The 14,522-nt window shown below is 42.4% G+C and overlaps 1 protein-coding gene across 6 annotated transcripts; it reads right to left on the reverse strand.

The window, feature by feature from the left end:
* Positions 1–452: 452 nt before the first annotated feature.
* LOC118602940 (RNA-binding protein 4B) lies at positions 453–10,672 on the reverse strand. Of its 6 annotated transcripts, none has more exons than XR_004951029.1 (4): positions 10,541–10,672; positions 9,446–9,869; positions 1,742–4,154; positions 453–1,061 (listed from the first exon to the last, which is right to left on the reverse strand). XR_004951029.1 is itself a non-coding variant. In XM_036221487.1 (4 exons), exons 2-3 carry the CDS (start codon positions 9,855–9,857, stop codon positions 3,487–3,489), a joined length of 1,080 nt encoding a protein of 359 aa, XP_036077380.1. In that variant the 5' UTR covers positions 9,858–9,869; positions 10,541–10,672; the 3' UTR covers positions 453–1,061; positions 3,478–3,486. The 6 variants fall into 6 exon arrangements, 4 of the variants coding, with proteins under 4 accessions (XP_036077380.1, XP_036077379.1, XP_036077381.1 ...); XR_004951028.1 differs by having other exon boundaries at positions 453–1,142; XM_036221487.1 differs by having other exon boundaries at positions 3,478–4,154.
* Positions 10,673–14,522: the final 3,850 nt, after the last annotated feature.

A 14,522-nucleotide genomic window follows, 5' to 3' on the forward strand; every position in this document is an offset into this window, starting at 1 on the left:
TAGCAACTGTCATTCATTTTAGCCAATATCTAATCCTAGCAGGATATCAACACCATGGGAAGAGAATTCTTAAAACACTTTGTAGGTGAATTTAAACATATACTATGAAGTCAAACTGAGTTAGCCTGATAGGTCTTTGGTGATACTTTGACCCAGCTTTTTTCCTGATGTAGGGTTCTGTGTAGGGCTTACTTCTATCACGACTAACCTGGGTTTGCTAGCCTTTAAAATGGAAAGCAGCTCTGGTTTAGAAAGAAGGGGCATATTTATCAATGTCTCAAAATGCTAACTTCTCTCCGTCCTTTGTTGAGGCCACATTAGTTACTCCACTAAATTCTTCCTTCTACATCTAAATTTCAGACATGAATGCATGTGAGTGAATTTTGCAGTGTGAGCACAACTGAGAAACCAGAAGATACTGGTTGTAAATAAGTCACACAAACACAGAAGGATGCACAGAAGTGTTAGAAACGTTTATTTGTCAAAATATTAAAAAAAAAAAAAGTGGGAGGAGTGGAATAAAACAAGGCTAAATTTCAGCTAATGCTGTACCACGATCACAGGTCAGACACCAAACAAAACAAAACAAACAAAACAAACCCCCTCCCAAAAAAAAAACCCCAATGGTCCTAGCAAATTCAGAAGATTAACTTCAATGTTAGAGTCCAGAGCTAACAGAGATGAGTAAAAGGTTGCTTGCCACTACATGGTCATTTTAAAGGGAAAGGAGATATTGCAGGTGGACAGGGAGAAGGGTTCAACGCCTAAGGAAAGCAAGATAAGGGGTTCCACTGTACAGGAGAAGGGATGCCAGCATATTCCTTACCTAGGGCTGCTCAGAGGCTGAGAATATAAGGAACAAAGTGAAAGGCTACAGAGACTTGTATCAGGAGGAAAGAAAAGTCAACTTAGAATTAAATTAAGAAAGAAAACATAGTTGGTCACAAACTCCTTTGTTTACTGAAACATGAAGCAATGGAAACATCCCGGCAAAGGGGACCGCGCGGAGCAAGTTCTCATATATGACCGCAGCCCGAGGGTTCAGTCCGCAATTATCCTACCTGAAAGAGAGCACAACACAAGAGGCTTACACAGTGCCTGGAGAGCAGCTTGGCTCCGAGTACAAGGGCCCTGGTCCTGTCCTGTGTTCCAGGGGGGAAAGAACAAAGAACAAAAAACCCAGTCAGACTGGAGCAAACATATCCCATGTAATTACCCAGGAATCTACTCTGACTACACATAAGAATCTACTTAGAACTATATATAGAACAAGAAGCAATCTATCTGCAAGACTGCTGCGTTGGTGATAAATACATCTGATTTTCTTATCCATCTTTTAGGCAAGACAACCTCTGTGATACAAGGATACTGTAACAAAGGGCATACAGATATTATCAAGAACTATAATTTAATGTTTGGGTCCAACAAAAGCAGAAGATGCCAAGATCTCAAATATGGCCAATTGCACTATTCTACATTTGTTTCATTTTAGTCTTTCATAGTAAACAAGTTTACAAAAACGACAATCACAAAGGGTATCAAACAAAGAGTGCTTCATACCCTCCAACATACCTACATGCCATATAGTCATAGATTTAGAGCGATAATTCTAGTGGTTCCCCTAATTGACCACATCTCTTTTACCAAATCAAAAGTAGAAAATCCTAAAATTCTCTAATTCTTCCATTGATGATGGAAACTCCAGACACCAATGGCTGGGGGAAAAAAAAAGTTAACTCACACCAAGTTCCTCTACTTAATACAGACAAAGGGCCAAATCTTGGTCTTGATCTGTGTCAATCGACTTCAAAAGTTGTGACGTTCTTGAATCAGTTCTGCTAGGGTGAGACCCGAATTTGGATCCCCAACAGTTCTGGAGTATTTCATCCTGGCAGCCTCATTAACATCAGGCTCCTGGGACTGCAACCAACTCAGGGTTATTCAGTCCATTTGAGGTTCACACCTGGAAGGTAAGTTTCTTTAAAAGTCATCACTAAAAAGAGGTTAGTTGAACAACCACCGCTTGCAGTCAAAATTCACTTTAAAAACCTTTTAAAGACCACATACACTAATTAATATTTAACTTTGCTTTGAAACATATTCGAGAGAAACAAGTTCTCTGATAGATGATACCACCTTACTTCAGAGGCATATCCCACTTCGTGGCAGATTCAGCTGCATCAAAAGTAAAAATTAATGGCAAACTACACAAGTTGTAAGATTATCCACTTCATGTAAATGAACACACACCGCTACACAGTGGTCTCCCAGTCTTGTCAGGCTCATACAGGATATACCTTGTCACAAGTTTATGTGTATCTGCCTCTCACTATGAAAAAGGGTGACTCCCTAGCGCTGTGTCTTCTACACATGTGCTGGAGAGAGAAGTCAGGAATGCCGGATACTCAGTGGTACTTTGCTATTAGGCTTCCCATTCCAATCAATCTCAAAGGAAAACCATGAGAATAGAAAGTTGTCATGAAGACATTTCCACTCCGATGAAGAGATCTCTCAACCTCTAGATACTCCTGATTATTCTTGCCATTCTGATGATATCACTGGTATCTATTTTTCTGAAGCATGAAAAATTAAATTTCCAGGGTCACCACCAATATTTATACACATCCAAAAAAATTACCAGTTTTATCTAGTCCCCTAAATGTTCCTCTTAAACAAAATTGCTGGAAAACAACCAGGAAGCGTCAGGCTCTAAATGACAGCATCATAGGCTATGCAGATATGGCCTAAGTGCTCATTAGAACGAGATGCTCCGGATTACTAATAAGGAAAGGACTCCACGGGACAGTAGCATCAAAATGAGTGTCTTAGAAATAAACACCTAAAATTTATAGGACTTTATTTGGCTTATAGCTATATGTTAGAAGAGTTTCCTCTGATAAAGGCTCATGAGCTTTATTAGCCAACTGAAAGTCTAAAGTTATAGTTAAAATTCTCACTGTGACATTCATCATCAACTCCAGAACCTGTACTCTTCACCTCACACCACAGCGACGTTAGTGGAAAGAACAGGTTTAGGAGTCAGCCAGGCCTGAGTTTGAAATCTGGCTCTACCTCTCAATTACCAGATGACTTAACTTCTCTGACACTTTGTTCCCTTCTCTATAAAAGAGAAACTATTTTAAAAGTGTGATATACACATAAACAGAGAGAGCACTCAACAAATGTTAGTTCTCTTGACTATGTTTCTGTAACCCAGATCTGTTTGTACCTGATTAAAGAATATTCTGACTTTGTTCTCCCAGATGAAACAAAGTGATTGGAGTCACACACTAAAATCTCAGGCCAAATGAACCTCAAGCTTAAGCTAAAGAAATATTTAAGACTAACATGTAATTTATACCTTTTGGATACTACTGTCCTGACAGCAAACAGGTGGCTTTAGCTTCCTCTATGCAGCATGGGTCTCTTTCAAGGGAACTAAATGGAATCTCTTAACCACACCCACCCCACTCTCACCTCCAGTTTTTAAAAGGCTGAGTACCGTGCTCGGTCCACATACTGCTCCCGCTCATACCGGGCCATGTCATACAGAGAATTCCGTGCAGCTGCTGAAGCCTGAGACAGCTCACTCTCTGGCCCATAACCGTAGCCCTCTCCAACTGTGGGGAGCACAGCTGCAGCACGACGAAGGGGGCTCCTGTCCCTTCCATAATAGGAGGAAGTGGTGGCAGCGGCAGCAGCCATAGCAGCTGAGGTGGCAGCAGCACCTGAGTTCGGCAACAGGTGTCTGTCGTAGGGATCAACGGAAGTGGAGTTGAGGTGACTGGTCACAGCTGTGTTCTGGACTTGAGGCAGATGGGACATGGTCTGCTCTGCGTAGTTGTACGCAGAAGCTGCTGCTGCTGCTGCCACTGCCTCATAAGAGCGGACCCGGTAACGCTTATAGTAGTCGAGTGCTCCATACGCATCATTGTAATACATGGATTCCCCGTAGCCCATGGTGTAAGGCGTGCGCACCGCTCCATACTGTTCGTTATACTGCTCGGTAAAGTCTGCCACGCGACCCGTACGATCTACTGGGCACTCTTTGGACCAGTGCCCCTCTTTCCCACACCGATAGCAGCCACTCTGGTCTCCCATCCCAGGGGCAGTCCGAAGGCGGCTTGTGGACAACTGCACATGCATTCTTTTGCCTTGAGAAAATAGATACGAGATTTATTATAATTCAGTGACGTTCTTTATCCTCCCCCAAATGGAAGTAGTTGGCATAAGACACACATACATACACACACTCCTGAGACCCAATTTCAGCAATCCCCTCCAAAAGAAGTTGAAGTTTTAATACAGATAAGAGCTAGAAAATTTGAGTCCTTAGAGACGAGTCAACAACCCTTTCTACTTACAACTAATTCCCTCCTACTTCTGTTTCTACAACTTTCCTTTCCCCGCCCAAACACAGAAATTACAAGTTTCCATTTTAATGATTCAGAACCTGCCAATTCTTTCAAATCAAATATCCAACAAAACTTCAGTTACACCAGATTCAGAAAGTACCTTACCAACCTCCCTCTGATTTACTCAAGGCCATATCAGGCCTAAGCATTTACTACAGCTTAAAAACCACGGTGAACTTCTATCCATCTTGGTTTCCTCCAGCCATTTTTGCAGGTGTCACAGAAGGCTATGTTGCATACCTGGCTCATCATCTGATTTATCTTCAGTACGTCTAGGACTTAGAAGGCTCTCCAGATTTCAACCCCACCCCCCCTTTTTTCAACAAGGGCAAAACCATGCCTACTGTGGAAAACAAAAACTACTTGACCGAGGGCTCGCAATAGCAAGAATTAGATCTTGAAACAGCACTGGTTTCTTAGGGACGGTGTGCTCCCATGTAATGAAATGATCACTTCGTCCTGCATGTAGCCTTACAATTCTTGGGGTTTCTCTACTTGTTAGAAAAATGCGGCATTTGCCTAACGTCTTCTGGGCTCCCATACAAACAAGCCACATCCATACTTCCAGGCAATGACCAGCAGTAGGTACAGCTGAGAGAAGAAACATCTTCACCCTGGGCCTGTATACCGCCAAGCCCAGGGACCCTTACTGATGAAAGCATCCAAGGTCCTTAAAAACAGTTTGAGGAATGCAGTATCCTTGGCAGTATTTAGTCCCAAACTGTGTAAGACTTTGGAGATCAAGTCAATGCTTTTCAAACTGTAGCCGAAAGGCAGCCAGTATAGATGTAGAAAATGGATTTCGCATCACTCTTAAGGGCTGCTCAAAACAAATCCCCCCTCCGCGATCAGCAAGTTGCTTTCTCTTTAACAGACCTTGTTCTGGATGCAGTTATGCGATAGGAGGCCTCGTGCTCCACCATCCTGTTGGAAACAGCCCGATTCAGGACGGCAGCCAGCACAGCGCCATGCACTGACCCTGAGAGGGGAGCGGGTTAGTGCAGTAATATCACTGTAGTCAAACTCATTTCTGCCCAATGTCTTAAGATTCCTGCCACCCCAGTTTCTAGTAGTTGCTGCCTCCAACTCAAAACCCTTCCTTTAGCAGAAACAAAAGTGCGCTCAGGTTTTTACTTTCATTTGCTAGCAGAGAGGTAGCATCCATCACCACTGATATGGTCAACAGGTACCAATGGCAGTAACTATTTGAAAGCAGCATTTAGCCATCCTACTGTTTTCAAAGATTTAAATACACCCAATCTAATTCTTAGAAGTTATTAAGAGCCACATGCTAACTATGCATAGAACAGAAACACACAGATTTTTGCCCCAATTTACACTGCAAACATAGAGTTCCCTATACTATAGACTGGAGAGTTACAAATTACTTGGCTTTCAACCAATCATGGTAACATTATTGTGTGACAGACACAAACTCTACTCTAATTCTGAAGCTGGAGTAACCATGCCAATCTAAAAAGCGGCCAATCCAGGGACTTAAAAGTACATGTTTAGCAAAAAGCTTCAATTTAACTTGCTCTTTACTTTTATAGATTCTGGGTCCTTTTTTTTGGAGAAACAAAACCTAGTGATTTTTCCTTGATGTTTCTGTCGCTGTATTTAGTCTTTACCCCTAAGTTTATAAACATATACGGCAAAATCTATTTCTGTACAGCTTTGAAAAGGATTTAGGTCAAGTTTTTTTTTTTTTTTTACCTAACACTAAAAGATCTATAATAAAAGTGATATGATAGTTTCTTCCTGCGCAAACTTTCCAAAGGATGTACTAGGCTTTTAATTTAAATCCTTAACTCAGGGGTCTTTAATCCCCGGGCTGCGTGGACCAGTACTAGTCCGTGGCCTGTTAGAACTGGGCCACATAGCAGGAGGTGAGTGGCAGGAGAGTGAGTGAAGCTTCACCTGTATTTGCAGCTGCTCCTCTGCGCTAACATCACTGCCTCAGCTCCACCTCAGGTCATCTGGCACTGGGTTCTCATAGGAGCAGCGGTCCCTGGTGCCAGAAAGGTTGGAGACTGCTGTCCTAACCTTCTTATAATTAAAACATACCGTGTTTCTCTAGTACCTTCGGAAACCGGGGCAAAGGAAACTGAAAGAAAATTAAATCCTACCGCCTTCCTACACTTAGGCGAAGCTTAGCAATTTTCTGAGACCTCCGAAGGTTAATGATACATGCTTATTTCCCAGAAAACCAGTCCAATAAAGTGTTTTCTTTTGAAAGCTGGAACAGAGAGTATTAAAATGCTGAGGTGGACAACTTAGGGTCCTAATTGCCAGGGTCCAGAGAAGGCTGGGGATGTAGCTGATACACAGTGTTCCAATTTAATGCTTGTTTACATATTGAGGGAAAAACTGAGACGCCTGAATTCTTACCTATCATTCCCAATTCAGCTGCCTGAACTGTTACTTGGGAACAGCTTAAAATCTTACAATGCAAACTGTTTGCTACCTCAATACAGGTGCAGGTGCTTGTGTGGAAACAGATCCCGAAAGACTCAGGTAAACACAGATTCGGCTGCTTCCCTTCAGAAATCATACAACACAGATGCCTAAATGGCAGCCATTAACACATAAAGGTTCAAAAGATGCCCAAAGTGGCACTATAAGAGGCCACCTTCTTTCCATAGCCAATAAAGCTTTATCGAAAAATGTAACAAACTGGTATCTAGACTATATTTTCTGTAAAACTGTGACTTATCCCAATGCCAATCTTTCTCTTATCACCTGGAGAAAAAACCAGCTGATTATAAAACTGTCCACATGTGTAACTTGGAGTAGAGTGCTTTCTCCCGGGGGGCCAGGCTAAGAACATGAAAACCAAAGAAAGAACGATGATGATGTTTTAAAAAATCTTATGGATCACTGTGTTACTCAGCTATCCACTTCCTAAAATAATTAAATTTGCTTTATTAAAATACACACTCCTCCTATGCCAGCTCCCCCAAGTAACTGACTTCCACATATATATTTTTGCCCCTATCCTTTTTTAAATTGTATATTAAAAAGGTAAGGACGTGCAGTATTACATTACCAGTATTACTTACTACTCTGGTAAGTATCTCTGCAGTTTGCACCTTACTTTGACTGCAATCTTTCTACGTTTTGTTACGTCAAGAGAACCTCCATTTCTCCCCATCACTGTCCATTCACGATTCCCTCCCCTATCAAATGAAAATAGCAAAAAAAATTTTTTTTGAAAATTTTAAAGCTGTCTCAAGCTCAACCTTTCCAAAATAAACTAAAAACAAATATAAATAAGAAAAGTTAACTATTACATTTTAAGTACATTTCTAACTATAAGAGAAACACACTGTTGCAAACAACACTCACTCACCTTTCACCATATGTTTTTATTGTCAAAACACATCTATTGCACCTCATTCTAGCCTCACTACCATCCTGTGAGGAAGATACTGCAAGGACCATTAACTCTATTTTACAAGTGGGGAAAATGAAGCACAGAGAGGTTAAAACACTGTCCAAAGTCATATAACTAGTTAATGGTACAATTCTCTATGTAACATTTGCCCTACGGTTAGAATAGCTAAAAGCCAGGGCACCATTGGCTAAGGTCAGAGATAACTGATCCACTACCTGCAATCTCCACTATTTGTAAACTTTCTTAGCGTTCTCTGGTCAACTTTTCCTCTTCTACCATTTCTTTTGTTTTCTAGGTTTAGCAAAGGACCCTTAAGTACTTAACCATTTTTAATGGCAGACAAAAAATGGTGTTAATTTGTGAACCTGAAAAGTGGCTGTAAATGTGTGATCCAAGATGATACTGTCGACAAAAAACTTGTAGGACATCACTGTCCAACAGAACTTTCTACAATAGAAATGTTCCATATCTGCACTAATCCAGTAGCCACTTGCTTCATGTGACTTCTAAGGACTTACAATGTGTGTAGTACAACTGAGAAACTGAATTTTAAATTTAGCTACACGTGACTAGTGGCTACCATACAGTTTTAGAGTCTTCAGACAACCTCCTGTGGTATTAATCACATACATACCTTCATTACTGGTATAAATAACATGTTATTTACTAGAATATCTTACTGGAATCTCCTCAGAAGCAAGACCATCATTCTCATTTAACCTAATATTTTTAGAACTTTCTTTTTCCCCTTAGGATTAAATAATAGGTGGAGCAGACTTTAAACACGGTCCCCCACTTACGATGGTTTGACTCTGATGGTGTGAAAGCAATACACATTCAGTAGAAACTGTATTTTGAATTTTGATCTTTTCCCGGGCTAGCAGTTGGTGTGTGGGATGATTCTCTTTGGTGATGCTGAGCAGTGGTAGCAAGCCACAGATCCCAGTCAGCCATGCGATCAAGGGTAAACAACTGACACTGTACAGTACACTATTAAATGCATTTTCAACCTACAATAGTTTCAGCTTATGATAGGTTATTAGGACATAACCCCATCCTGTCGAGGAGGATCTGTAGTCCATAGCATGGTTTTTGGCTCTGCTAGTTCACAGGCTGAACAAATTTGAGCACTAACATATTCCCCCAAATTCAGATTCACCGCCCAGATTTATAATATAGGGATTCTTCCAGGTGTCCTTGTTCCTCTTTCCCAGCACAACTCATCACCCAATGCAGTAAAGAATAACAGCCTCACACATGTAAACTCTCAGATGTAAGGCTTTCTGGTCAAGAAAAAAGAAAAGCCACAGACCTCTATGCTCTCTCCTCTCATGAGGTACTCATGTGCCCAGGCAGATTAAACTTCCAATAGCACTCAAATGAATGAAGCCTAAAGGATAAAGTAGCCCACAGTTTATAATATTATGAAGTTGACAATCTTGGCAAATCTGAAAACGGGAATTATTAGCTTCTCCATGAGTAAATTGTGCTCATAAATATACAATCTTTCTATTATTTCCAGCTAAAATAGAATGGAAGACACCACCCTGCCAGAACCATGGTCCTATGTTCTTGCCTCTGTCTTGAGCTAGACCTCACTCATTTCTGCCACCCAGACCCCAGAGCAGTTCACCTTGAAACTCTGTGTTGTCAAGGCCCCTGATGGCCTCCACCGCATCCTCTGCCCGCTCCATGTGTACGAAGGCATAATCTTTCACGATGTCACATTCGATAACTGGACCATACTCTTCAAACTTGGCCCGAAGCTCTTGGTTGGTACAAGTAGGACTGATGTTGCCCACATGCAACTTGGTAGATGCTTTGCTCTTATTCTTGCTGGCTTCCACGTTGATGTTCACCCCGTGCAGCTTGTAGTGGTGCAGGTTACGAATGGCATCCTCGGCCGCCGTTTTGTCCTCTATGTGCACAAAACCGTAGTTCTTAATGATGTCACATTCTAGCACTTTCCCATACTGCTCAAAGAGTGAGCGGATCTCCTGCTCTGTGGCCTCCCGGGGCAGGTTTCCGATGAACAGCTTCACCATCCTGACAAAAGCCTGAGAAAAGCAAGATTTCCAAAAGTTAGGGGTGGAGCCATGCACTGCATTTGGTTTAAGCCTCCAAAGAAGTTCTTGGCACCTTCAAGACCCTCACATAGGCGTCCGTTATTTTTTTCTCAAGAGAAGGAGAAAGGTTTGGCATTAAGGAGTAGTGTGAGTTGTGTGTGACATACAAACAGGAGGTCAGGGGTTAACATACACTGCGCCGTTCATCATCTCCATGAAATGAGGCTCATTTAAGTAACAGGGTTAGATGTTTTCACGTCTTCTAATACTATACGGGGGGCAGGAAAGAGAAGAGCCCAGACGGGGGAAAAGGCACATATATCTGAGCGTCCCTGGTCACAATGTTTTGGAGGGAAATCTATGTACCTCTCCTCCGTGCGGTATCACCTTTCAAGATACTCGGAAAATAAAAAAGCCCTCTTGGCCCCAATCCGGAACCCCCCAGCGGCCCAACCTCCAGATCCTTCGCCCCAACAAAGACTCGACCCGACCCCTGCCCCGCCCCCTCCGGAGACCCGGCCCCGCCTCCTCCCGTTGTCTCGCCTGGACCTTCCGTAGCCAGAGAAACCCAAACCCGGGGCCATCCCCACCCGCCGAGGCCCGGCCTGGCCCGCCCCGGTCCGCCCTCAGGCTCCCCACACACCCACAAGACCCCCTCGCACCTCCGGGTGGTGGCGGCGGTGGCGGCGGCTCCCGCGTCAGAGAGAACCTTACAAAATGGCGACGGCCGCTCGAGCCTCGGCGCGACCGGGCCCTTTATCGCGCGCCAGCTCACGCACGCACGAGTGCGCGCTGCCTCTTCCCTCCCCTTCGCGGGAGCCGGCCGACCAATCCTACGGCCGCATGCAAATGATTGCCCCAGGCCCGGCTCCCAGCCGCCCCGCCTCGGGGGCGGGGCCAGCTGGTGACGGCGCTGCGGGGCGGAGGTCAGCCCGCCCCCAGCTCCGGCTGGCCAATCACCACCCTGGAAGGGGGGAGGTTGGCGCTCCCGCGTCAAAAGGGCTGCGGACGCAACCACTACCTTAGTGAAATCAGAAGGCCGGGGTTTCACTAACCATCACAATGGATAGTGCTCTGGGGCGTGCTAGAGCGGATGTGGGGGGTGGCGACAGCTGATGACAAAGGGTCATCTCAGTGGGTCTCCTAAAATGGGGCTTTCGTAGCCTTCTGGCCAACCTCTGTGTCAGCTTGGGACATTTTAGAATTACAGAGGCGCCACGTTTTAAGCAAACCCAGTCATTTTTTTGTAGAGCTTTAAACCAAATTTTATTGCAAACACGTTATTCATTGGTGAAGAAACCGAAGACCAAAGATGGCAGAACCGAGACAGCTCTAGGAGGCATTCTACCCGGCCATCCTTAGTCGCGTTTTGTTTGCTCGTGTATATACACGAACTGGTTTTCTTTCTCTAGCTAGAATGTGAGATTTCACTGTGTGTCATTCACGGTTCCTAGTCCATGGTGAGCACCAAAGGAATACTTGGTGCAAAGGCTCGGAGCGGTCTCTTGATTTGGGTGTGGGAGAGGGTCTCCGCGTCCACACCAAGCTCCTGGAGGACTAGGCAACTGAGTCCCCAGGCAGTTTTTAGCATTCAAAATTCAGCTGTGGTGCAAGGGCACCTCCTGGTGGCAAAAGGGAAGCTATTAGGTGGATTACTCTCTGTCACCCTTGAACAAAGAATAGCCGTTATAGATTAAGGGACTGAATGTATCTCCCAACAGAGCACGCCGGGGTGGTTTGTCAGTCACCGTTCCCCATTGTGGCGGCTCCGTAGAAGCTTCTCTGATACAATCAGGTACATATTCCTGAGGCTCCCCAACTACTTTGATGGTTCTTGCACTGGGTTCTATTTGCTTCCCAGCCATTTCAGAAGAGACACTGTCCTTGTGATTTTAGCAAGAGTCATCCTTCTCTCCTACCTAACTCTGTCTACCACTTCCCTTCGCTTCTCTGCCATTTCCAGTTTCTCTCTACGCTCAGACTTTTAAAACATGTATCGGGACCTCCATACTCATTTCTGAAATAGCTTTCACGAGTCTTCCCTATACTGATTTTACAAACGGAGAGTCTGAACCTGCTATCACCCATCTTGATAAACTGTGTTTTGGGTTCTGTCATCCTTTTCAATTCCCAGAATTTTCCAAGGTTACAAAATTAATGTCTTTCTAACAGTTTTTACCCTTCTAAATTTTCATTTCATTACCATCCTTTTTTCCCTCTGTTTTTATACTGTTTCTTCACATAAGTCTAGGCACCATTCCATTTCCTTCTCCCCACCTAATTCCCTACTTTTATTTATTCTCTTTTCTTCCTCTCCCCTTTTCTCATAGACAACCATTCTAATGAGTTTAATGTATATTATTTTGTTTGTGTTCTTGGAAGACATGTCTTTTTAGTGCCCATTTTATTTTTCCATTTAAAAAATGTTTTATTATGGAAATTTTCAAAAAGGCACACAGAGAATATTATGAACTCCTACGGACTTTTTACCCAGCTTTGACAATTATCAACATTCTGCCGGTATTTCATCTAGCCCCTCTACTTTTTTTTGAGGGAGGGGATGGCATTTTTATTTTTATTTTATCCCTCCCCCTCCCCGCTCCCCTCTGGGAACCTCTAGTCCATTGTCCATGTCCATATCCATGAGTCTCTGTTAGTTTGTCCTTTTAAAAATTTGCATTTTTAAAAGCAAATTCTAGACATGTCATTTCGCCTATAAGGGCTATTGCCTCTAATTAAAACATCGGCACTATGGTATGCTAATATTGCCTAATATTTACATTCAAGTTTTCCCTAGATTGTTGCAAATATCTTTTTTCACTTGGTTTCTTCTAATATAGATCTAAAAAAGGTCCACCGATTGTACATTTGGGTAAATTCATTTATGTGTTTATGTAAATTGCAATGTAGAGCTCACTGTTTCTGACTTTTTTCGCTAAGTGCTATGTTGCTGTGTGCTGTCTAACTCCTGAGTAATACTCCACAGTTTGCAACCACTGTATTTTACCTATTTATCTCTGGATGTGGGTCATCACGTTGTCTCCAACTCTCCACCATTATTAGAAGTTTCGCTTAACACCCTTTCGTTAATTATGAGTGTCCGAATGGATCCCTGGGAGAATCTGGGAGGGTGTAAACCCATAGGTGGAATTGCTAGGTAACTGGTATGTAGGGTATACATGGAACTACTAACCTGACTTAGTAGCCAGATTGTTCTCTGGAAAAACCGTACCAGTCTACCCTTTCACCTGTAGCACGTGACGGACCCTATAGCTCATCATCTCTGCCAATGTTTGGCATCATCCAATTTCCTAATTTTTTTTTCACTTCGGAAATTTATGTTTTATTTTTGGATTTTCAACCAGTTACAAAACTACCTTGAAATGCAAGTGGAGCATTTATTAGAGAGCATAGTTTTTAAATTTAATTTTATTATTAGTTTCAAGTATACAGTACGATTTTCTAATTTTTGCCAGTCTCATATAAAGTGATAGATCACTGTTGCTTCAATTTGCATTTCTCTGACTTCTAATGATTTTAAGCATCTCTTCTTGAGTTTTTTGGGTTTACTCTTCTGTGAATTTCCTATTCATATCTTTTCCCATTTTTCTTATTAGGTTGCAATCATTTTGTTATCAATTTGCAAGATTTTCTCATCTATTCTAGATATTAATTTCTTATTGGATTCAAGTATCTTCTCTCCTTTTATCAAATTACTTTTGTCCATGATATTCTTCATTGAACAGAAATCCTTAATTTTTTACATAATTGAATTAATTTTTAAAGTTTGTGCTTTTGAACTTTTGCGTAAGATTTCCTTTTCTAACCCCCTGAGTTATGCATATAATCTCTTGCATTTTCTTCTATTGACATTAATGTTTTTACCTTTTATGTTTATGTTTGCAGTCTATTTAGAGCAGTGCTATCTTAATAGAAATATAAGCCGAGCCACATACGTAATTTAAAAATTTCTAGGAAACACATTTAAAAAATAAATGGTTTAAAGAAGTACAAATTAGTAGTTGATAGTTGGGCACGAGGATGGGGAGCACGGCACAGGGAATGTAGTTAACATTAATATGATGGCTAAGTGGAGGGCTGGGGAGGGACGGAGCAATTGGGGGGATCATTTTATGAACAATATAGACGTCTAACCAAAAAAAAAAAGTAAAATGAAACAGTTGAGATTAACTTTAATACTTTTGAAACCCAATATAGCTAATATATTATTTCAACATATAATCGGTATAAAAATCATTAACGAGATATTTAAAATTCTTTTTTTTCCTCTTCAGTTTCCGAAATCCAGTGAGCATTCTACACTTACAGAGCATCTGAATGTAGACGAGCCCCATCTGAAGTGCTCGGTCACCACCACGTGTGGCTCGTGGCTACGGTGCTGGGCAGCACAGATCTAGAGTTCCCCCTTGGAGGCGGTGTCAGGTAAGAACGCAAACCCGTTTCTCTTAGTCTGTTTTCATTGGTCCACATTTCCCCGTTGGTCTGCAGTGGCCGCATTGCTGTACTTCTGTGCTCTACCTTGTCTCGCATCCCTCACATCTCCATTCCGTTCTGTCATCATTCCTGGAATTGTCTTCCATTCGTATCCAAAGGCTCTCCCGAGACATACTTCCTGACCTATGC

The sequence above is a fragment of the Rousettus aegyptiacus genome, unplaced genomic scaffold (assembly GCF_014176215.1).
Source record: "Rousettus aegyptiacus isolate mRouAeg1 unplaced genomic scaffold, mRouAeg1.p scaffold_m13_p_5, whole genome shotgun sequence".
NCBI lineage: Eukaryota > Metazoa > Chordata > Mammalia > Chiroptera > Pteropodidae > Rousettus > Rousettus aegyptiacus.

Coding starts and splice junctions, on each gene's coding strand:
- LOC118602940 (XM_036221487.1), bottom strand. CDS start 9,857: ATGGTGAAGCTGTTCATCGGAAACCTGCCCCGGGAGGCCACAGAGCAG. Junction 4,155..9,445: donor TGACAACACAGAGTTTCAAG/GTGAACTGCTCT, acceptor TATTTTCTCAAG/GCAAAAGAATGCATGTGCAG.